General features: G+C 40.8%; 2 protein-coding genes across 7 annotated transcripts in view; both read left to right on the top strand.

The window, feature by feature from the left end:
• The window catches only part of SNCAIP (synuclein alpha interacting protein), a 121,030-nt gene that overhangs the window by 50,674 nt on the left and 45,910 nt on the right, over window positions 1-24,446 (top strand). For all 6 annotated transcript variants that reach the window (XM_083403837.1, XM_083403836.1, XM_083403833.1 and 3 more), the window contains exons 3-4: window positions 14,534-14,637; window positions 21,408-21,480. In XM_083403837.1, the coding sequence (XP_083259963.1) occupies window positions 14,578-14,637; window positions 21,408-21,480 (133 nt within the window). In that variant the 5' untranslated portion in view covers window positions 14,534-14,577. The remainder of the gene's footprint in view (window positions 1-14,533; window positions 14,638-21,407; window positions 21,481-24,446) is intronic.
• Window positions 6,656-7,926, top strand: LOC310660269 (uncharacterized protein). Its single transcript, XM_083404599.1, has one exon. It carries the CDS (start codon window positions 6,872-6,874, stop codon window positions 7,913-7,915), a length of 1,044 nt encoding a protein of 347 aa, XP_083260725.1. The 5' UTR covers window positions 6,656-6,871; the 3' UTR covers window positions 7,916-7,926.

Below are 24,446 nucleotides of genomic sequence, written 5' to 3'. Positions count from 1 at the left end.
GTTCTCTCTTTTTTTAATAACTTTGTTTCGTTGCTTGTTTTAAAACTGGTATTGTTTTTAAATTTTGTTTTCAGCTGTCTTGTGGTCTTGAAAGGCAGGGTACAAATTTGTTAGGCCAGTGAATAAAAAATTGAATCTCTGAGGGTTACAAAGCAGCAGTGACAAAGGAAGTTTAGAGCAAAGGATGAAGATTCAGAGCACACTGACTGGAAATGGGCTGGACATTTTAAAGCCTATTTCATGGCAGTGAAAGTAGGTGAAAAGGGTTTACATTATTTCTGTGCAGTTTCATCCAGCAGAGCTGTTTCTGGTGGTTGGGGGTCATTTGCAGTCAGAGTTCCAGAGTACAGTGGTACCTTGGTTCTCAAACATAATCTGTTCCGGAAGTCCATTCCAAAACCAAAGCGTTCCAAAACCAAGGCATACTTTCCCATAGAAAGTAATGCAAAATGGATTAATCCATTCCAGACTTTTGAAAACAACCCCTAAAACAGCAATTTAACATGAATTCTACTATCTAACGAGACCATTGATCCATAAAATGAAAGGAATAAACAATGTACTGCAGTCACACAATCAATCAGTAGCTGAACTGGGTTCCACACAATCACAAAAACAAAACAAAAAATCCGCAAAAACAAAAACGCAAAATAAATAGCGAAAAGAGACAGACCTCAGCGTAACACTCAAAATGGAAGTGTGGCACTCAACCCAGAATCATAATACTCAAAACAGCGCACGTTTGGCTTCTGAAAAAGGTTCCCAAACCAGAACACTTACTTCCGGTTTGCAGTTTTTGGGTTCCAATTTGTTTGAGTACCAAGGCGTTTGAGAACCAAGGTACCACCATTGTGGTTTGCAAGGCACTTTGCAGATAACACCACTTACATCCATGCCAGTGAACGTTCTGTTTTTGTGTGTGCTTGAACCCAGACGATTAGTGTTTAAATCTGCAAAGATGGAAAAAGGACTGATCTGCTGCATCAGAGTAATTTTTAAGTGGTTTCCAGGGAGAGGGAACAGGCCCTACGATATAGAAGGAGGCAGTGGTGAAACCACTCCTGAAAAATATCCTTGTATGCTGAAGAGCCATCAAACTGCAGGCCAGACCTCATCTTACTGTCTCTTGCTGAGGTGTTACAGCATATAATGGTGATCCAACTCCAAGCATTCCTGGAAGAAATAGACTATCTCTATCCTTATCAGTCACTTTATAAGTGTTCTGTGTGGTGTGTTTTTTTAAAAGCAATCTGGAAGGTGATCTGTTATCACTTCTGCAGTGTGTTTTATGATAGCTGTTGTGTGCTGACTGAAACCATGACTTTCATTCTGGCTTGCTTCAGAAGTACCAGATCATTATATGCATGCAGCTATGAACTTTTGAACTTAAGGAAACTTCTGAATAAACATGATAAGGGATAAGGTAATCCCAGTCCCAGAATTCACTCCTCCACTGAAATCAATCACACTATTTTAGCGGCCCCGCTGCTCGCTTTTTGTTTTTCTTAGACAAAAGTGCTGCTTCAGATTCATGCATGGACAGTGAAAATCCATCTAACCCTTCCCTTTAAATTTTATATGAGTTGACTGAGCAGATAACTCATCCTGTACCATATGTTTTTCTTGGCATACATGGTTAACAAGAAGGGGAAAAATGAATAAAATAAGTTGGTGCTACAGAGATGCTTAGTCAATGAGAGAAAAGCCAGACAATGCAGATGACATCTAATAGAAACAACACTATTTCACATCATTTTGACGGGGTGTGTGTGTGGGGAGGGATTGTGCAAAGGGAGTTCTAGAAGACAGAATAATCAATGCTCCAGAGACTGCATTACATATCCTTATCTAGCATATTACTGTCAAAATAGTGTCGCAGTATGTCAGGTTGTCACTTTGTTTGAATATGTGAAACTGTAGCAAAACACATTTAATAGCAAATCATCTCTGCAAATGGGCAAATAGACATCTCCGTTTTCGTTCTTGGGTTTGCTCATTGAAACACTCGTACTGTTTTCCATAAATATGACTATAAACAAAAGTAAATATATAACCATGGCTTGCTGGGAGAAGGGCTTTTTGAAGAGTATCTTGAAACATGTTCAAGCATCTGGCAAAAAAGAATCAGGGCAGATCCGAAACCTGAGCCGTGGTATTCCTTTACACCTGAAGTTAAAAGCTTGTTGAATGGTAGCTGGAGAGATTCAAAATTTTATGCCCAGAAATGGATTTTAAATAACAGCAAAGCTACATGCAGCCCCAAACTGGAAAATTGCCTAGTCTCTTACATAACGGGGTTGTAAACTCTGGGACATTGTAATTATGCAAAAATTAAGATGTCTTATGCAAATGGCTCAAGTCCTCTGGGAAAGAATGCATTTCTAAAAAATATGGCTCTTTATCTCTGTCATTGAGGTGTTGACAGGTTGGAGCCATTCAAACTTGAGTATTACAAAGTCACTTATATTGTTGTGATTTGGGGGGGGGGGGGTCCATTATTGAAGTAGCCAGGCAAGGGCCATAATGACCCCTAAGTATAGGTCATTAGCATAAGAAAAGAATCTGCTCTGTTGTTGTTTAGTCGTTTAGTCGTGTCTGACTCTTCGTGACCCCATGGACCAGAGCACGCCAGGCACTCCTGTCTTCCACTCCCTCCCGCAGTTTGGTCAAACTCATGCTGGTAGCTTCGAGAACACTGTCCAACCATCTCGTCCTCTGTCGTCCCCTTCTCCTTGTGCCCTCCATCTTTCCCAACATCAGGGTCTTTTCCAGGGAGTCTTCTCTTCTCATGAGGTGGCCAAAGTGTTGGAGTCTCAGCTTCAGGATCTGTCCTTCCAGTGAGCACTCAGGGCTGATTTCCTTAAGAATGGATAGATTTGATCTTCTTGCAGTCCACGGGACTCTCAAGAGTCTCCTCCAACACCATAATTCAAAAGCATCAATTCATTGGCGATCAGCCTTCTTTATGGTCTAGCTCTCACTTCCATACATCACTGCTGGGAAAACCATAGCTTTCACTATATGGACCTTTGTTGGCATGGTGATGTCTCTGCTTTTTAAGATGCTGTCTAGGTTTGTCATTGCTTCCATGGACAAAGACAGCAGGCATCTGCTCTGTGCCAGAGGCCAAATGAGTGTGCTGGCTTAGAAGTGAGGACAATAGCCAGAGGTTATGTGTATGAGAACTGGGCTGGAAGCAGGCTGCAAGCAAAAGCATGAGAACGAGAGCCATGCTTGATTTCTGCTTCAAAGCAAGTCTGTGGCTATAGAAGAGGCAATACCTATTGGGATGTTAATGCTGTGAGCCCCTCCATCGTAGGCTCAGGTTGTATATACAGTGGTACCTCAGGTTACAGACACTTCAGGTTACATACACTTCAGGTTACAGACTCCGCTAACCCAGAAATAGTACCTCGGGTTAAGAACTTTGCTTCAGGATGAGAACAGAAATCGTTTTCCAGCGGCGCGGCGGCAGCAGGAGACCCCATTAGCTAAAGTGGTGCTTCAGGTTAAGAACAGACCTCCGGAACGAATTAAATACTTAACCCGAGGTACCACTGTATGTGTAAATAAATCATATATCATAAGGACACCATAGTCTCCACTGTCCCTCACTCTGAGGAAACCAAACCCTGGGTAAGTGCCTGGAAACTTCGCACCACTCAGAGATTGGGGTGGCATGCAATATGTTTCTTTTGAATGAAATATTTGATATTGCCTTGCACTTTGGGGGTTGGATCTAGAAATGCATGAGCAGCACTACTGCTTGTACAATAGAGATCTACTAGCTCCTCCACCCCGGTCTCTCCCATCATCTCCTGCTCTCTGAAAAACGGCACCTGGCAGCCGGCAGACATTTTGAAATGGTGTGTAATGGGGCATGGCAGAGGGGAAACTGGAAGAATTTGGCAGGACTGCCTTGCATGGGCAGAATAGTGTTTCTACTCCTGCAAGACTCTTTGGAACTAGAAAATTTAATGCAGCACTTTCTCATTGTCATAATGTTTATAAGCATGTTCTTTTTTTTCTTTTCTTCTTAAAAAAGGCAGTAGCATTTTAAGTTTAACACGCACGCATTTCGAGAACACTAGACTGAGCCAGAAAGGTTTGCTTTCTATGAGCTGTGGAGACGGTGAAAAGCTATATCATTGTGTTGGTTGCCGTTTTAAAAAATGAAGCCACAGCCCTCGTCGGAAAACACATATTCATCTTTAATCTTTGTTCAAAGCTTCAAGGGGAGCTTTCAATATGGCATACGTTGGATAAGATTGACACTTACCAAAGAAAAATAATTCGCTGCAAAACCTTATCAAAAAGCCGCTCACAGCTGATAAATACTTGAAGGATTTATCTCCCAGGCATTTACTAGAGCCAAAGAATTAACATTAGATTTGTGCCTTCTGAAATACACTGAAAAGCATCCTTCCTGAACTACTATACACTGGGAACAGATGATCTGAACAATACAAGCTGCACTTCTGTGTTGGTTAACCTCTCAGGAGACACAATTGCTTCCCCCCTCCTCACCAGTTACTGTGACGGTAGGGTAACAAAGGAACTCAAGTTCTGTAAGAGAAAATCTCTTTTTGTTATATATTTTGTCCTAATAGAAGGCCTTTTCTCGGTCTCTGAAGCTTGTTTACCTCAGAGCTTTTGTTCTTCTCATACTTCTGATGTACAATTGTATGGGGAAAAAGAACTCTTAATTAAAAAGTGTCTGTCATGATACTACTGGACTGTAGTAAGGCTCCCGTCCCAGAGTTATTTATGAGCACTTCATATCTCCTTGAATGTATACAACATTCTAAGCGGTGATACTGTGCAGTTTTCATTCATTTCATTAGATAAGCTTCACAGACGCAATTGGCAAGCACAACTGCTGCTGTTGGCTGAACAGCGGTAGAGGTTGTTGGGCTGAGACATAATAATAATAATAATAATAATAATAATAATAATAATAATAATACTTTTATTATTTGTATCCCACCCATCTGACCGGATTGCCCCAGCCACTCTGGGCAGCTTCCAACACAAATAAAATATCAAACATTAAAAACCTCCCGATTTGTGTGGATAGGTAAATTGTTTTCTTCACTGCAGAAACTTCAAATTAATCCCCGGCAGCCATAATGAAATCCTGAGATACTTAGCATTTGCCACATTAAAATGCAGGCTCTATATCATCATTGTACCTCATTACACAAGGCAGTAAAAAGCAATATCACTTGTTTCACTCTTCTAATCCAGTACATATGTATATATAATTTCATAGGCACACAAAATACAATCAGTGCTGTTGTTAGCACTTACCACATCCTGAAGGTAGCATTTTGATCTTCATAAAATATTGGTGCTGTATTTTTTAGATGTTTTGATGCTTTCAGAGTATTGGGTTGTGCAGACCTAACATTTAGTCTGAGGAGACCCATTGAAATTCATGAACCTAAGTTAGCCATGGGTCTACTTTGAGTAAAAGTTAGTTGAATACAACCCACAGTGTAGAAAGTCAAGGAGCGTCACTGCCTTTATACAAGCTCCACTGTTGATTCTTAAATATTCTACTCAGCATTGTTGTGAAGTCACCTGGAGATAAAAATGTGAAAATGGATATTGAAATATATCTCACTAAACTATGTACTTTGAGTTTAAAAGCCTACAAAATGCAGATTTTAGAATAAAATACAGTGGTACCTTGGGTTAAGAACTTAATTTGTTCTGGAGATCAGTTCTTAACCTGAAACTCTTCTTAACCTGAGGTACCACTTTAGCTAATGGGGCCTCCCGTTGCCGCTGCACTGCCGTGCAATTTCTGTTCTCATCTTGAAGCAAAGTTCTTAACCCGAGGTACTATTTCTGGGTTAGTGGAGTCTGTAACCTGAGGTACCTCTGTACATAAAAAGGCATATTTCCTGGAGAAATATATGCAAAAAAATAATATGCAAAAATGCAAAAAAATAATAACTGTGTGTGTTTTAAAAAATCACAGATGCTGAAATGAGACAGAATGAACTTAAGAATTAACTTCTGTAAATCTGACTGGGACTCCAAATAGGCTGATCTGTTCTTCCCCACCTTACATCCATTGTCTCTTTTTGTCTACGGTAAAATCAGTGCTGTTTTTCTAGAAAAAGAGGTGCCTGAACTTACCATGAATGCTTCCCTCACTCTCTTAAAATGGCAATGGCGCCCACCTGAGAGATGCTGGAACTGAGTTGCGGTAAGTTCCAGATGAAAAAAAAAACTCCTGGGTAAAATTATGTTTCCAAGGAAATGGAAAGAATTACAACAAGTTTGGCTTCTGCAATAGTTAAGCTTTTGTCAGCCCCCCCCCCCCTTTAATGTATGTATTCAATGGTTATTTAATAAGTAAGCTTTATTTCCCCTGACAAGATTTTCAGTTGGCACAGACTAAAATATAACTTTTGTACATGTATATATATATATATGGACTGTATTTCAGAATAAAGATAGTAAAAAGCAACTTTTTAAAGAAATATCTATAAACTTTCAATTTGTTTTCATAGGGCTTTCTAGATTTCTTTTACCTTATGTCTGGGAGATTTGTTATATTATTCGCTGGAAAGATCTGCATCTTGAGATATGTTTTTAAGCCAGCAGGCTTCCAGGTTGTTGCCGTATTTCTGTACCCTTTCATTAAATGCTGCTTATGTGATTGTTCGTAACGATGGCACCACATGAGACAAATAAAGGTCACTTGAGTGCATGTGCTCAAACAACATTGGCTTGGCTTTGTTTTTCAGTTTTGCGCACTGTGAAGAGACTGATTACAGTATATGCCTTTCTCTGGCATGATACATAATATGAACATTCACCAGGAGGGGAAGAGCCTTTGAACTTGGGAATCATTTTTATGAGGCTTTGTCCAAAAGCTTTGTGGATCAGATTAGTTATGGAGAAAGTTAATTGGCTAAGGGACACGGACCTGTGTGTCGGCACATTGGAGATTGTCGCCTGTGCTATTGTGATTGCCGTCAGTGTTCCTGGAAATATATTGTTGATTTTCTGCACAAGAAGATGCATTGATGACCAGTTGCGAACCTCATTCACACTTATTTTCAGTCTTGCATGGGTAAATCTTATCCACAACTTGGCGGTGAACGTATTGAAGATTGTTTATGCCTCTGCTGTGGCGTTGGATTCAGCCGGCTGCAAAGTTCTCATGTTCCTAACAAATTTTACTACTTCTGAAGCCATATGGTTCACGTTATATATTGCTTTGCTCTACTGTTTTAAATTGTGTCGAGTGCTGCATCCACCAGTTGAGGCTGCATGCAGAAAGCATCTGACGTGTCACATGGTGCTGATTTCTACTCTCTGGGTTGCTGGCGCTGCAGCATCCTGTCCACTGTTACTGTATACTGGGAGGACTGAAAAGCTGTATACAGAAAATGAAACTAACCAGCAACTTAGCAATGTGATATATGCTGAATGTAAGACGGAATACAGAAATGACCAGATGGAGATTTTGTATGGAAAAATCTTCCTAGTGGCTATTGATCTTCTTCCACTGCTAATTATGCTCCTCGCTGGATTCCGAATAGTATACCTCCTTTGGAAACACAAGATGGCAACGTGTGGAGGCATATGGATTGGGGGCGATGCTATTGAACTTGAGGTCGTCAGGGCATGTAAACTCATTCTGTTATTAATATTTCTTATTATTTCTCTCTGGGTATCTCACTTCAGCCTGGTTTACTGCCTGAAGAAATTTAGATCTTATTACTTTGGTCCACCAGTCCTGACAGTCCTGTCTTCAGGCTACTCAGTTATCAGCCCTTATGTGCTTATGTTGCTTAACTACAAACTAATAGTGAGGATAAGGTGCTTCTGTTGCAAGAGCGAGAAGAAACAGGTAACTGTGTCAGCTATCGCTCCTGTGTCTCCATATGCCTAGCAAGCCAGAATTCTTTTGCGGAAGGACTCTGAAAAAAGAATGTGGGAATTGGAAACAAAGACAATGTCTATTTTTATTATATAATGATATACATATATTTTATTATGAGCTCATTCCCCAACCCTCAATCCAATGGATTAGGCATGGCGTCAATTCCAGCAGGTGTTCCGGCATTTCTCAGGTGGGTGCCATTGCCATTCTAAGAGAACGAGAGAGGAGTTCGTAGTGAGTTCTGAAGCACCCCCTTTTTTAATTAAAAATAGCACTGGTTTCCAAGGCATACATGACTATGGCTAGGTCAGATCTTACCATAACGTTCTACTCAGGAACACTTCAGATGCAGAGATACTCTGCCCCTAGTTTGGCACACAGCATCAGTTCATGTATGTGCTGGTTGTGGAGGCAATTAACATGGCTGGGCATCACCTAGCAGATCTTCTTCTCTCTGGCATTCCTCAGTCGCTGTTTGGTGTCAGCACCCTGGAGCTGCATTCTCCTGCTCAGCCATGATTGACAGGTGGCATGGAGCCTGGTGCCATTGCCCAATCTCTGCAAAAGTGCGCAGCCATTGTGCCCATGATTTACGATCAAAACGTATCCTAAAATGTGCTTTATAATGTGCAAGGCATGGATTATGTATAGAATGGATTATGATAGTCGCATCTGTTTCATTCTATTTTAGAATGTAAGTAATGTGATTTTCCCCCAAAGCCTTAAACACCTATTTAAATGGCTATATATTTTATGCTGTAATGTGTTGCACAAGCAATAAAGTATTTTATATTACATTGATATATTTTTTGCTCTTTTTTAAAGTGGAAATACATTTTTTATCGCAAATTTAGATAAAATAATATGAGTATATAAATAATTAGTAAAGTAATAAAGGGCTGCAATTTCCTTCCCAGAGAATAATGCTAATGATTATAGCATTATTTTCATAACTTGGGCAACTATAGCATATATTTGTGATTGACCTTTGTTCAGTAAATTACCCACCCACACCCCCCCCCAACAGAAATATACTGCTTGATTTCTAACAATCGCCGTGTCATTCACAAGGAACCAGCGTTTCCACAAACAAATTCCCCTCTGTGGGTTCAGATGATAACAGGGATACCAGTATTCTGTCTCAGGAGGTTGCAGTACAAACAGGCTAAGTGTGTGTAGGAGGGATGGACAAGAGTTCTGGCAGAGCAAGCCAGGCAAGGCAAGTTCCATTCCCAGCAAAGCAATTACAGGCAAAGCTCAGTTTCCAACACAGAAAAGCTATGCAAAGTTCAAGTTTGAGGCAGTACCTTGGATAGCTCTGTGTGGAACTCAGACAAAGAGGCCTGCATGTTGCTTCATAAACAGACAACACTAGACTTTAACAGGACTTCAGCTCAGACTGGATGGTAGAGCGATGGGCTCCTAGTGAGTAGGGGTTTCTGGGAATGCAGGGCTTTGTACTGTGAGCAATTCCTACTCCAACTCTGACACGTCCTCTGATTCCGTTGCTTCATCCTTTTGATCTTGGGATGTAAAACCGTGGGTTCACGGCAGCCATTTAGGACGGCTGATGAAAGGACAGCTTTCCCAAGCCAAGTGTGAATCGCCACCCAAAGCATCTGTTTCTCTGTTTGTAGTATGGGGAATGAAACTGAACAAATGCTCTTCAAATATATGATTCTTTTCTGCTTTGCAGTTTAATTTTTAAATGCTCAGGGGAAACCAGGCCCTGGAGCCTTGCTTTGAATATTGCTTCTGCTACAGAAATCCCTTTCCCTCTCATTGAAACCCCCTACCCCACCTGGGTGAAAACCTGAAGATTTCAACTCAAGAGAATGTTTTTAATCTTTGGGCAAGCTCAGTGTCAGCAATGCTCCTTCCCTTCTGTCTAGGGCCCAATAAAAGGGCCTTCCTCCTGCAATTGCTGGATCAAATGAGTTACTTGCCAGTCAAGGAAGATTCTGCTGTCGCGATGGAACCTTGGTTGAGGGCCAAACAAACATATTGATTATTCCCACATATGATGTGGGAATTACAAAACAGATATAGTGGTACCTTGGGTTAAGTACTTAATTCGTTCCAGAGGTCCGTTCTTAACCTGAAACTGTTCTTAACCTGAAGCACCACTTTAGCTAATGGGGCCTCCTGCTGCCGCAGCACGATTTCTGTTCTCATCCTGAAGCAAAGTTCTTAACCTGAAGCACTATTTCTGGGTTAGCGGAGTCTGTAACCTGAAGCGTATGTAACCTGAAGCGTATGTACCACTGTATCCTTAAATCTTTTTTCACTCTTTCAAAACAGCTACAGGGTGCTGCTAATTTGATTTGGTATGAACAGAGTATTAAAAAAAAAAAAATCAATTCCCCAGTCTAAATTGACCCCATGGAAGTTGCTGTGTGGATCGTACATGCAAAGTGGTGAATACATGTGCCATACATGTCATTGCTTCCCCCCCCCAGGGCAGGGAGGATGATTCTAGATGTAGGAAATGGTGTTAAGCGAAAGAATTAATGTCCCCCTGCTGGTGCCAGATCTCCTGTGCCACAGGAACCTAGGAAGCAGCCTTATAACAAGTCATGCTATTGGCCCGTCTAGCTCAGTATTGCCTGTGCCAAATGGCAGTATTGCCCAGCCCTGCCAGCAGATGCCAGGGATCAAATTCCAGACCTTGAGAATACAAAACATGTGCTCTACATTTGATCTGCAGCTGTTATGAATACAGTGGTACCTCAGGTTAAGTACTTAATTCGTTCCAGAGGTCCGTTCTTAACCTGAAACTGTTCTTAACCTGAAGCACCACTTTAGCTAATGGGGCCTCCTGCTGCCGCTGCACCTCTGGAGCACGATTTCTGTTCTCACCCTGAAGCAAAGTTCTTAACCCGAGGTACTATTTCTGGGTTAGCGGAGTCTGTAACCTGAAGCGTATGTAACCTGAAGCGAGGTACCACTGTAGTTTAACCATAACCCATTTTACTGTCAACTCCTCACCCTCAAACGTAGCTGTTCACAACATTTAAATTGGCCAAATCTCCACTCATTTCCCTTGCATTGTGATTAAACACATGCACAAAGGTTACAAAGACTCATAGCTGTTCCTTTACCATTGTTAGATGTGATTGTTTAGTTCCTTGAACATACTTCCTGTTGCCTTGTAGCTGCAAAGGATACACAATTGCAGGACAAAAAAACACCCTTAAGGTTGATTATACTTGTCCCAACAAGATTTCTTCTTAGCCACGTCTTATAAATTAATAGTAAATTTCATTCACATTGTTGATGTAAATTTAGTCCTTTGAAAATGAGAGTCAGTTCACCCAGTTGGTGGGTGGAAATCCTGTGTATGTTGTGGAGCAGCTGGCTTGAATTCCTGTGGGCAATTTTCCCACAGGAATCCGGTCAGCCACTGTGAGAAAGGGAAGCTGGACTAGATGGGCCATTGCCTGATCCAACAGGCTCTTCTTATGCTCTTAATTCTGTGCATGTTGTGAATCAGCAAACCTGTAGTATGTGATGAGAAGTTTGTGCGCGTATGCCCAAATCCCCGTGGCAGCTTAACACGGGGAGAGCGTGCTTACTTATGGCTTATGTGTGTGGTACGGAAGCTGTACTACCCAGGACAGGATGGGGTTGCGCAGAGTTGTTAAGGCAGCAGAGAGCATTGTTGGCTGCCCACTCTCCACCTTAGAGCAGATTTATGCCACAAGGTGCCATAGGAAGGCACTGGACATAGTAAAAGATCCATCGCATCCTGGTCCCTGTCTCTTCGAGCTCTTGCCGTCGGGACGGAGATACAGGATGATGAAGACAAGAACGAGCCGTCTTAAGAACAGCTTCTTCTCCAGAGCGATCTCGGCCCTGAATGGGAAGCCGGACTTTGAAAGTCATCTAATCTCCCTTGCTGTATTTTACTATATTGTTTAATTAGTGTTTTTATGGAGCAGTCAAGTAATTTCGTTGTCCCCAAAGGGGCCAATGACAATAAAGATATTATTATTATTATTATTATTATTATTATTATTATTATTATTACAACATTTTAGTGTTGTTTGTGCAAGCCTCAAGGCCTGGGTGCTTCCCTTCCCTTCTCATCTAGTGCATGAAGAGGAAGAAAGCTTTCACTTCCGTTTTCAATTAACCAGGGTTACTTGTTACAGCCAAGCCTGGACACTCTGGTTTAGGGAAACAATCCAAGATCATAAACCATGGTTTAAAGATAGTCAAGGTTGAACTCAGTTTGGGTTTGCATATAGTGAGTAATTACAGGTAGGTAGCTGTGTTGGTCTTCCGTAGTCGAAACAAAATAAAATAAAAATTCTTTCCAGTAGCCATGGTTCGTTCAAAATAGAACCAAAGCTTTCAGTAATCTCACAGTAATGTGAGAGGAGCAGACGAAAGCAGAGAGCCCACAAACCGAAGACTCATACACTTAATAGTAAATAATAATTTACTGCTGTGTCTGAACAGCAACAGTGGTTCTTATTTTGTGCCATCACCTTTCATGTCTTCATTAGACTTTTTGGCCAATTGAGTTTTAGTTAGGCTCTTAAAAGTTGGTTTCCTAGCTAACCTTACTGACCCAATTATACTTTAATTGGTACAGCCTGAGTCAAAGCTTACGAGCAAGTATTTCAGAACGTACCTATTGAGTTCAAATAGGGTTGCCACAACACTGAAAAACCAAGGAAAATGGAAATGGAAGGAAAGGTCATGTAGTCCCGAAACACCACTTTCACTCTTGATTAAAATCCGTGCTTAAAGTGCAGAAGTGAGGTTTATAAGAGTTGTGATTTTAGTCCCGGCCCCCTTCTAAGCTGGAAAAGAGCCCTGGAAAGGCCATTTAAAAACAGAGAAGATGAGCAATCAGCTGGGCACACTTGGGTGATATGCTTCTTCACGGAAGAAATCAGCTTTGAGAGTACCTAATGTGCTGCCACCGTTGGAGCTTCTGAAAAGCAGTATTGTGCAAGGAGCGCTTCACTGAAGACTTCCAAAGAATAGTGTCCGCTACATGTCTTCCTTAATGAAGCATGGAGGACACTTTGAAAAATAAATCACCAAGCCATATGCAAGGCTCTTGTAAGCAAGAACCATGATGCTTGAATGCCATTTTTAATAAAAAGTCTTGTGCCTGTATACTTTGGGGCGAAGGGAGGTTAAGTCTCACACTTATGTTGCCAAAGTTTGCGACTGGTGCACGTTGTGTATTTGTTAAGTTTATAACACTCCCATGTAGCATTTTCTCCAGATGTTTTTCTCTGACTTCAAATGTAAAACAAGACAATTTACGTGCATGTGCAGCATTCAAACTGACTTGGCCATGTTGTGGAGACATACACAAAAAGTTCTTTTGTATCAAACCATTACTTTTAGTAAAATGGTTACAGATGCAAACCTTTGCAAACCATCTGGCCAAGCAGCCTATTTTTTGTCCAAACCCTGGATCCTAATACAGACAGATCTCTGTTCAAAAGCCCCTAAATATTTAACACTCTGGTTAATTGTGCTGCTACGAAGCTGGGCTGCAGGGGACAGATTAGGACATTTCTAGGCCTTGAGAAAAATATTGCTGTGCAGTCTCTTGAGTTTGTATGACCAAGCTTCAGGAAATTCCCTGAGTTGAATGCTTACACTTGAAGCTTAGAAAGAGGGTTTTTAATGTATTATCTGTAAGCCAAGAGTGTGCATCAAGAATCCTTGGAAACCTAGCTGATCCTGAATAGAACTGAGGCAAATCCAGAAATTCTTCAATAGGCAGATGGCATCTAGTTATGTTTCTCAGTGTTATCTGCATCAAATGAAGCTGTGCAGATACTTGATCAGTATCTGGGGATGGTAATGGGCTGGATGAGCTTCAATAAACCAAACTGACAAGTTGGAGTTGCTGCGACTTTGTGGTTCCTGGGACCAGAAAATATGAATGTTTGGATGTGGTTGCACTCCCCCTAAAAGACTGCAACTAGTGCAAAGTGCAGCAGCCAGAGTTTTGAGAGGCCTTTCTGCATGAAACAAAATCACAACATTCTTTAAAGAACTGCCCTGGCTACCTATTAGCACCTATTTACCATCTTTGAATGAGCTCAGAGGAACCAAGACCCACCAGACGGCTTTGTTGGCATTAGCACCCCAGTTTAGGAACACCCTTTCGCTTGAAGTTTGGTTGGTGTCCATACTTTCCATCATCTGGTAGAAGCTGAAGATATCCCTCACACATGATTTTATTAGGCCTGTACTGGGACAGACAGATGTTGTGAGATCTCTCTTCCCACCCCTGTTTCAATTGAATTGTGTTTGGGTTTTTTTGCTTTTATTGTATTATAATTTGTTTCCACAGACTCTGAAATCTCCCTTGATGAAGGAAGGAATAGAAATCTAGGGCGATATTACCTCTAGTACAATGGGACTGCTCTCTCTCTTCCATCTGTGTGCACCTTCATCCTCTGCAATTCTATTCCACAGGATTAGGGCAACCCCAAAACACATTTAGGAGCTGCTCAGTGGAAGGAGGGAACAGGAAAGTCCCATTACACTTGCAGTAATTATTGCACTAGCAGGACTTAGTGCTATGTTGAATACAACCCCTTAGTGTACAGTGTTAATTTTTGTCTTTCTTTTTTCTCTTTTAAATAGGACTTTTATTATCCAACGAAGCCAATGAAGATGTGCATAGCAGAATGATGGAAGCACCTGAATACCTCGATTTGGATGAAATCGATTTTAGTGATGATATATCTGTAAGTTATCAGGCTTTTCTTTTTTCTTCTCTGCTGAATGAAAGGCAGTCTTTCTGTTGTTTTGGTTTTCGGCTTAAATGTTCCATCAGTTTCACCAAATGAGTGGAAAACCTGAAAAGGAGAAAAGAAACACGTGGCATATATTATGGGGTGTCTTAGGGCACTATTTTGTCCTTAATGCTAGTTTGCATCTATATGAAGCCATTGCGACAGCTACAACCATTCCTGGACCAAGATAGCTTGATCATTGGGGTCCTGGCAATAGTTACCTCAAGACAGGATTGCTCCAATGTGTTCTATGTGGGACTTAGAGCCCTTGGGCTTAGCCTGGAAGTCGCAGTTAGTGTGGAATGAAGATTGTTGACTGGGGGTATCTTCTTGATGCCATGGTATCTACTGAAGGAGCTGCACTGACTAGCGATATGAGGTTCCAGAAGCATGCAGTGTTATGTACGTCTTCATGACAGATTGTGGACAGCTTATATCACCGAAGCCATGCCACACGACATACCAATATTCTGTTTTTAGGGTTGAGTTCAATTAATGCAACAGGAGATTCAGTTGTGGTACTGATGGGTTGATAGAAACACACACACACACACATTGAAGACTTAAAGACCTACAGTGGTGCCCCGCAAGACGAATGCCTCGCAAGACGGAAAACCCGCTAGACGAAAGGGTTTTCTGTTTTGGAGGTGCTTCGCAGGACGAATTTCTCTATGGGCTTGCTTCTCAAGACAAAAATGTCTTGCGATTCCTGGGGGTTTTTCCCCGCTCCCCACCCCCTTTTTCTAAGGCACTAAGCTGCTAATAGCCTTTTAGCAGCTAATCCGCTAATCCCTTAAGCCTTTAATAGCCGCTAAACCGCTAATAGCGCTAATCCGCTAATCCGCTAATGGGCTTGCTTCGCAAGACGAAAAAACCGCTAGACGAAGAGACTCATGGAACGGATTCTTTTTGTCTTGCGAGGCACCACTGTACCTCACATATTATTTAAGGCCTGAGTGTGCTCTTCTGAAATACCTGGGTAAATCCAGTTGAAATATATCCACTTGGGCCCAGGGTAGTCTTGAAAAGTCATCAGCAGTACACACATTCAAATGTGCAAGAATCCAAAGACACACCAAAAGCAGTGCTGCCACCCATTCCAAGAATAACTTTGCATTAAGCACAGGGTATGGATGACATATGACACCCTGGTTGTGAATCTGCTTAAAGTATGCAACATTTGTCTGGTGAAAATAGGGATGTCCTGTTCCATAATAATAATAAGAAGAAGCACTTTACTATTTACACTCTACCCATCCGGCTGCGTTGCCACTCTGGGTGGCTTCCAACATATATAAAACATTCAAAAACATTTTTTAAAAACTTCCCTATAGATGGCTCAGGGGTCAGATAACTCCATACCCTCCAACATTTCTCTGATGAAAATAGGGACATCCTAAGGAAAAACAGGACATTCTGGGATCAAATCAGAAACTGGGACAGCTTCTGTAAATCGGGGATGTCCCTGGAAAACAGGGACTCTTGGAGGCTCTGGAACGGATCAGTTTCAGAACTTATAGTGTGATCCTAGCAGTGTCTACTCACAACAGGGCTGACTCCCAGGCAAATCAGGTTAGGATTGCAGCCTAAGCCTTGTAGTATTTATATTGCTATTACTATAATTTCCAAATATGGAAAGCCTAGGGGATAAAATTGAACTGCACTCTGAATAAACAACACTTCCATATATTTCTGCTGCTGTTACATTTTCCTATTTTATACCCCCTATTTCACACTACTTCCTAGAATCTACAAAGGTTAACAGTTCTGAGAGTGTATTATACCAATCTCTAAGGGACGTTAAGGATCTATTTAAGCCAGCAATATGCCTGGAGGATCTGAATACAGTAATCAATTGTGATGCCATTATTAAAATGCTATCATTCTATGGTGCATACTTTGCAGTTCTTACCGAAACTAATGATGCAGCTTATTCCAATGTCCCTAATGAGATCTTGACTATAGGTTATTCTATTTTATGAATACCAATAAAAGCTCCAAACCAAATATGTGTTAAATGCCTAATTAGCGAGGGAATTAGACATATGATTGCTGAATTTATGTTTTATTCCGGCCTTTATAGGGATATTGTTCATTTTTTAAAGTTTCAGCTTCTTTATTCAGAAGCCATTTTCTCCTAAATTGTATTTTAAACTTTGACTATCTTTATGTAGATTATTAATGAAGGCAGGCTAAGATTGCAAATTCATTAGACTGTGATCTAATCTCAAAAGAATAATTTATTTGAGGTAACTGTGCTTTTTATCACTGTGGGGTATAGGGACATGTCCCAGAGCAGATTTCTAGGCTCAGTTTTATAGCAGCATAAAACAAAGAAGGTGTAACCTCTTCTTGACTTTCCCATTGTGCCTCAATAATTACCTTTAGTGTCAGTTTCAGAAATGGGTTAATAATGAATGCTGTGACATGCAGCAGGCCTTTCTGATTTTTTGTTTAAAAATGCTTAATACATAAGAACAGTATTATTCTTAATTTTCAGCTTCCACTATCACAGGCAAGATTAGCGTGTAATGAAAATACAGGTCTCAATTATAAACTTCAGGCTGCTATCAGTGTTAGATTAAAGAACCGTTTCTGTTACTTTTGATAAAACATTGCACTCTCTCTAATGTGTCATCATTGAGTTCTGTAAATAAAATCTATGCCATTTGCATTCTGGTCCCACTGAGTGGACTTCATTCTGGGGTATAGATATGTTCTGTCATGTTTATTCATGTTTTGTTTGAAAGTTGCAAATTCACAGATTTGCAGGGAAATAACAGCAGAGCTGAAACCGGCAGCAACATTCAATCACGATTCCCTCCAAAAACATTCCAACTACTTCCAAAAAAACATTATTGTCTGGTTTTTGCTAATTTGTCATGTGCTACCCTACTGCCGCTAACCTATCTTCTTAAAGTTGCATACAGTGGTACCTCGGGTTAAGTACTTAATTCATTCCAGAGGTCCGTACTTAACCTGAAACTGTTCTTAACCTGAAGCACCACTTTAGCTAATGGGGCCTCCTGCTGCTGCCGCGCCGCCAGAGCACAATTTCTGTTCTCATCCTGAAGCAAAGTTCTTAACTTGAAGCACTATTTCTGGGTTAGCAGAGTCTGTAACCTGAAGCGTGTGTAACCTGAAGCGTATGTAACCCAAGGTACCACTGTACTGTTGAATTAGTCACCATTGGATAATAATAATAACAACAACAGCAACAGCAACAATTTATTATTTATACCCTGCCCATCTGGCTGGGTTTCTCCAGCCACTTTGGGAGGCTTCCAACAGAATATTAAAATGCAATAGTATATTAAACATTAAAAGCTTCCCTCATTAAAAGCTGCCATCATCCCTGACAATTGGCTTAGCTTGGTTGGAGCTGATGGGAGCTGTTGTCTATCAACATCTGGGAAGGTACCATCTTGGCTATAGTGTGTCTCAATAATAAGATGAAACAGGTACAGAAAAAGCAATATTTAAAACTCAATGGCAAGACTGATCAGTAGCCACTCTCCATGGAACAAAGACAGGAGCCAAGGAAAGAAGTGTTCCCTGTTAGTAGCCTGGGAAAGAAGTGAGTAATGTTCTCTCTTGGCACCTTAATAGTTTTTCTCAGCTGAAAATCCTGTTCATCGTATTGATAGAAAAGGCAGAAATTTCAAGCGTTCATATTTTGTTTTGGGACAGGAGCTGAGCAGGAGGAAATCTGCTAGTGTAATCAAACACACACCATTAGAAGCACAATCAAATTTATAGCATGTTTAATAGATTTTTCATAGGGAACTGAATATATTTTAATGCTGTTAAAAATGGAATGGTTTGCCATTCCAAGAGAGAGGGGAAATAATAGATAGAGAAAAACACTGGACTAACAAAACACATTTCAACGGGGTATAAAAAGCCTGCTTGTAATTGATTTGCCAATTGTGTAGCAGTTCAACCTGCACCACCTGGCTTCAAGGAGTTAGCGTTTTCCTTGGAGACCTGATGCTTCTCTTTCTCCTGGTACCTTTTCACTGCTGAAATACAAAAATACATTGCTCAATATGTGCGTGAACATGTGACGACATTTTTATTCCTTTAGTTCTAAGGTTTGTGAAATTTCTGGTACTGTTGTAAACATTGGTGTTTTGAACTCATCCTCGGTTGCTAGCTTCTGTTGTGTAATGTTTTATGGTTAGCTTTTTACAGTAAGCCACCCATTTAACTTTTGGATGTTGGGTGATCCATAGAATAAGGATTTTTCTCAAGTGTTCTACAGGCCATAGACTATTTCCCAACCTTCTTAGGAAAGAGAACTAGGATTTTATCATCAAAAAGTGGACTTGCCCCACTTTTTGTTTTTTTAATCTGGCCATTGCCTCCCTTGGTATGGCATGGCCCATGATTCAACCCAGCTTAGGGTCTGAAGACCCTAAGAAAGGTTGCCCAGGCTTGCAGTCTTAGACACCAGGAATGCGGAACCTGTGCCCCTTCAGTTGCTGCTAAACTACATCTCCCATCATTCCTGATCAGTGGCTATGCCGCTGCTTCACTACGGATATAAAATCTAGTAAATGGACTCTGCTCTCAGATTCTTAGAGCTAAAAGTCCCATAGACTTAGCAGTAGGCGCAGTCAGAGTCAGGTCAACAGAACCCAAGAACAAAAAAGGAAAGAAATCTAATGAAATATGGGTGTCCTAGGTAAAATCTGTGGAGTGACAGGCTAATTCAGCTTCATTTGAATCGGCCAAGTAAGTTATTTCTGTAACTGGTCACCTGAGACTGACTGAATCATTTGATTTTGACATATAATTGGCAAATTATCAGTTCCAACAGCAAAGCCACGCATAGAACACTTCGGCTATTATGTGGGAAGCTACTGGAGTTTTCCAAGTAATTCAGTTTTCTCTGCCATGTCTAAATATATCCCTAAATTTAAGAACATTATATCACCATATAATCTCAAAAATATTATAATTTTTTTTCCCCTTTCCTACCTATGTCTTTTGGCTTTGCAGACTGCTGTTACTAATGTGCAGAAAGGTATTTATTGTCAAAGGTATAATGAGTACCTTTGGCACCGAGAACAGTGTTGGCATGAATTAACATTTTTGTGATGTGTAGCATTCAGTTTTGAAAGGGACCACGGGGATCAATATTAAATTACCTACAGAATTTTGTTTGTGGGAAAATTCTTTTTACAGTGCTGGATCATATGGGTGAATGAAGGCGTTCCACAAGTTTATGAAGAAATTATTGCTGCTTACTCAGACATTTGACATTGCTTTAAGAGTGAATCCAATGAATAGCTTGCTGATTAACATCAGGTGTGCCCCCTTGCAGCAAATGTATGTATGCTGTGATAATACTCTTTGAGAAACTGGTTTCTCCCCTGTATACATTCACTGTATAAGGAATAATTTCTGTAGGATCCTAACATTTCAGAGAATTACATATAGATAGAAATTTGAGTCTAAGCATATGTTAGGCAAACTATATATATATATATATATATATATATATATATATATATACACACACACACACACAGTGGTACCTCAGGTTAAGTACTTAATTCATTCCGCAGAGGACCTTAAGGTCCACAGATGACGACACTTTGGAGGTCCCGAACCTCAAAGAGGTTAGATTAGTCTCAACTAGGGCCAGGGCCTTTTCAGTACTGGCCCCAACTTGGTGGGACGCTCTGCCACAGGAGACTAGGGCCCTGCAGGACTTGACATCTTTCTGTAGGGCCTGCAAGACAGAGCTGTTCCACCTGGCCTTTGGTTTGGACTCAGTCTGACCCTTATGTTTCCCTCCCCTTATGGTTATGATCTATGGGCTACTATTAAAATGAGGCTGCATTTTAAATTGTATTTTAACCCGTATTTTAATAAACTGGGTTTGTTTGTTTGTTTTCCCCTGTTGTGTTTTATTGTAATTTTATTGGTGTTAGCCGCCCTGAGCCCAGCTCTGGTTAGGGAGGGCGGGGTATAAATAAAAATTTATTATTATTATTACAGTGGTGTCCTGCAAGACGAATGCCTCGCAAGACGGAAAACCTGCTAGACGAAAGGGTTTTCCGTTTTGGAGGTGCTTCGCAGGACGAATTTGCTATGGGCTTGCTTCGCAAGACGAAAATGTCTTGCGATTCCTGGGTTTCCCCCCCCCCCCGCTCCCTACCCCCTTTTTCTAAGGCACTAAGCTGCTAATAGCCTTTTAGCAGCTAATCCGCTAATCCCTTAAGCCTTTAATAGCCGCTAATAGCCGCTAATAGCCGCTAAACCGCTAATAGCGCTAATCTGCTAATGGGCTTGCTTCGCAAGACGAAAAAACTGCTAGACGAAGAGACTCACGGAACAGATTCTTTTCATCTTGCGAGGCACCACTGTATTTAAATTCTACGATTCTATGTTTCTGTGACATACCACAGCTAGGGAGGCTTTGCTTCCATGCTAGGGAAACTAGATGACTGATCTGCTGGGCTTTGTGGGTCAGATTGTTCTAACAGATCCTTTGTTCACTATCTTCCTCTGGCAGCAGAGTGCAAATGTCCTTAGGTGGCACTTTTATGTTGCACTGAAACGGGGAGGGGGGTACCACCTTTGTCCTAAGCCTCCATCAGAGCACTGGGTAATACACAACATCATTAAAATGAGGCATCCACTTTACTCATAATGTGGTTCGATTTCGTAACAAAATTACTGAGCAAATGTGATTTTTTTTTGTTTTTCAGTATTCAGTAACTTCCCTCAAGACTATCCCAGAATTACGTAGGAAGTGTGACTCACAAAATGAAGACAGAACAGGTATGCTGCTCATTTCTGTTCTGCAATCGTCATTTTTATAGGGATTTTTTGTTCGTGTAAATACCTTCTTTAACTGTCTTCTTCTTCTAAACTTTGGTATTTGTGTGATAGCTGTCTGGTAACAATGAGTTTCTTTCTCCCCTGTTGCTTTTTCTCTGAATTTCTCCTCTCTTAAGATGTTAGGTTATTAGCAGCAGCAGCAATAACAACAAAAGTTCCATAAAAGGATTTGGCGGCACACAGATAAACGCAGGGTTTAACCTCAGCAGCTCCAAACCACAGTATATGCAACAATTTACTGAAAAAAACCGAGAAACCATTAGTGACAAGACATAATGATGTAGGCGCCAATGAAAAAATGTTGGATACATTTACTACCCATATGGTCATGACCAGTTTGAGGCATGATGTTTTGCCAAATTCTGAAACTCTATCAAGGATGCTACAAGATAGAATCTACTCTCAGGCATACTGTAACAGTTAAGATGAAAGCAAAGTTTTTGCGTTTAATAGTGTAAACTAAATGAAGAGCCATGGCACACAGATGAGAACCAGCTGGAGACCTTTTCTCCCCTACTGACAAAAAAAAAGTGCATTCAGTGTTGTTTTTCACTTTGTAAATCGGATTAAGGCTCTTTTGTTTCTGTCTTGAGCACGGAGCAAAAGTATACTGGTGAGAGTAACATCTCTGCATTGCCCTCTGAAAATTTCATTGTGCTTACATCAAATGGTAATTTCATTAATATATTTGAAACTAAAATGCCAATTGTAGAAACCCGGGGCCTTGGGGGTTTTTAGGAACATTTGAAGACCCAGGCGTTGGCAAGTATTTTATTTATGTATTGTGTTTCACAAAGGAGAAAATTGCCATTGCTTGTAGCGTAGGTGTAGAATTTCTCTGACACAACCATTAATGGCTAAATTGCTGCACCTCCTTAGTGAGTCACATGTGAGAACAAAGCGAAAAACAGTATCTTTCTCTCTTCTCACTTCTGCCATGAACCCTCACTCCCAATACTTCCAGCAACGGTGAGGAAAGCATTGCTTTTGCATCTCCTGAGCCAAGGGACTAGGCGAGGTGCTGCTGCAAAGTGGAAACAGTGCCCACGTTCTACAACTTTCCATATGCCAGTTAGGATTCCTGAGTAAATGAAAGAGTTAAACCGATTCAGAAGAAGAAAAAGAAATGATGTAAAAACGGCTCAAAATTATATTAAAAATTATACTCAGTAGAGACATACTGGAAGAAGAAAAAAAATTAAAGTATATTTACAGAAATATTGCAAAATTAATGAATGTTAGAAGTATATTGGAATGAAGTTATATGGTTTTAGCAGAAGGGTTATTAAGAATTATATGAACATTAAGTGTTAATGTGTTAAATTGGGAAATTGAAAGCTAAATTGTGTTATGATAAATTATAGACCAAATTGAAGAAGAGTGAAAGGATTTGTTGAACTAGATAATTTGAACTAGAATACAAAAAAGGGAGGTGCGAGGAAGTCGAGGAAATAAGCTAATGAAAGATTTGGATCCAAAAATTTGGATGTGTGTTTTTGTTCTTATTTCTTATGTTGTATTGTTGTATTGTATTTTCTTCTTTTTCTTCTTTTTCTTGTTGATGTATTGTTTGTTGAATTTATGTATTGTTTTTCTTTTATTGTTTTTCTTTTTATAAGTATAAAATATCTAATAAATTTTATTTTTTTTAAAAGAGACATACATTTATGATTGAAATCCTGTGCATTGTCTTTTCAAAAAGGTATTTAAGGATAGGCAAGAACACCCTGGATTGTGGCTAAGGGGTGCAGATTAGATCTGATTGAGACACCTGTCATGTTCATTGGATTGACTTAGAAGCAACGCAAGCCACTTCCCAAATTTTCTGGAAATAGCTCATTTAGTTTCCGAGTCAATTCACATTCAGCCTAGCCTGCTCCCATACCCCCACCAAAAGTCCCCAAACCATCTTCGCTGTCCAGACTAGATCTTCAAATTCCTTTCCTTTCTCTTGCCAGGCTGGCACTTCTGGGGGTTCCACTCTGGTAGCAGCAATAGGCTGCGGGGAAAGCAAAGAGAAGTGTCTCTTTCTCCTCCCAGACACTTGGTGCACTGTATATCAGCAGTCCTAGAAGATACAAGTTCACAATAGACCATGTCACATGGCAGTAGCCCTTGAAAAAGCTACACTTTCCCAAACACTGCTGAGCCCTTGGGTCCTGTCATGCTTCCATACAGCACACCAGGCATTGGAGAGGAGAGAGAGAAAAATAACATGGGTGGATTTTAATCCAAGCCTGAAGGAGCATCTCCACACCCATTGTTCAGCTTGGACACTGAGGTCCAGTGCCGAGGGCCTTCTGGCGGTTCCCTCCCTGCGAGAACCAAGGTTACAGGGAACCAGGCAGAGGGCCTTCTCAGTAGTGGCACCCGCCCTGTGGAACGCCCTCCTATCAGATGTCAAGGAAATAAGCAACTATCTTACTTTTAAAAGACATCTAAAGGCAGCCCTGTTTAGGGAAGTTTTTAATGTTTAATGCTGTATTGTGTTTTTAACATTCGGTTGGGAGCCGAATGTTATTTATACCCCGCCCATCTGGCGAGGTTTCCCCAGCCACTCTGGGCAGCTCCCAACAGAATATTAAAAACACTATAAAACATCAAACTTAAAAACCTTCCCTAAACAGCACTGCCTTCAGTTGTCTTCTGAAAGTCAGATAGTTGTTTATTTCTTTGACATCTGATGGGAGGGCATTCCACAGGGTTGGCACCACCACCGAGAAGGCCCTTTGCCTGGTTCCCTGTAACCTCACTTCTTGCAGTGAGGGAACTGCCAGAAGTCCCTCGAAAGTGGACCTCAGTGTCTGGGCTGAACGATGGGGGTGGAGACGCTCCCTCAAGGTTGTGGGTTTGAGCCCTATGTTGGACAAAAGATTCCTGAATTGCAGGCAGTTGAACTAGATGAT

The sequence above is a fragment of the Podarcis tiliguerta genome, assembly GCF_965153285.1.
Source record: "Podarcis tiliguerta genome assembly, chromosome: 11".
In the NCBI taxonomy this organism is placed as follows: Eukaryota; Metazoa; Chordata; class Lepidosauria; order Squamata; family Lacertidae; genus Podarcis; species Podarcis tiliguerta.
The sequence above is the reverse complement of the archived record's forward strand: the minus strand, read 5'-3'. Positions and strand labels throughout refer to the sequence as shown.

Coding starts and splice junctions, on each gene's coding strand:
- LOC310660269 (XM_083404599.1), top strand. CDS start 6,872: ATGAGGCTTTGTCCAAAAGCTTTGTGGATCAGATTAGTTATGGAGAAA.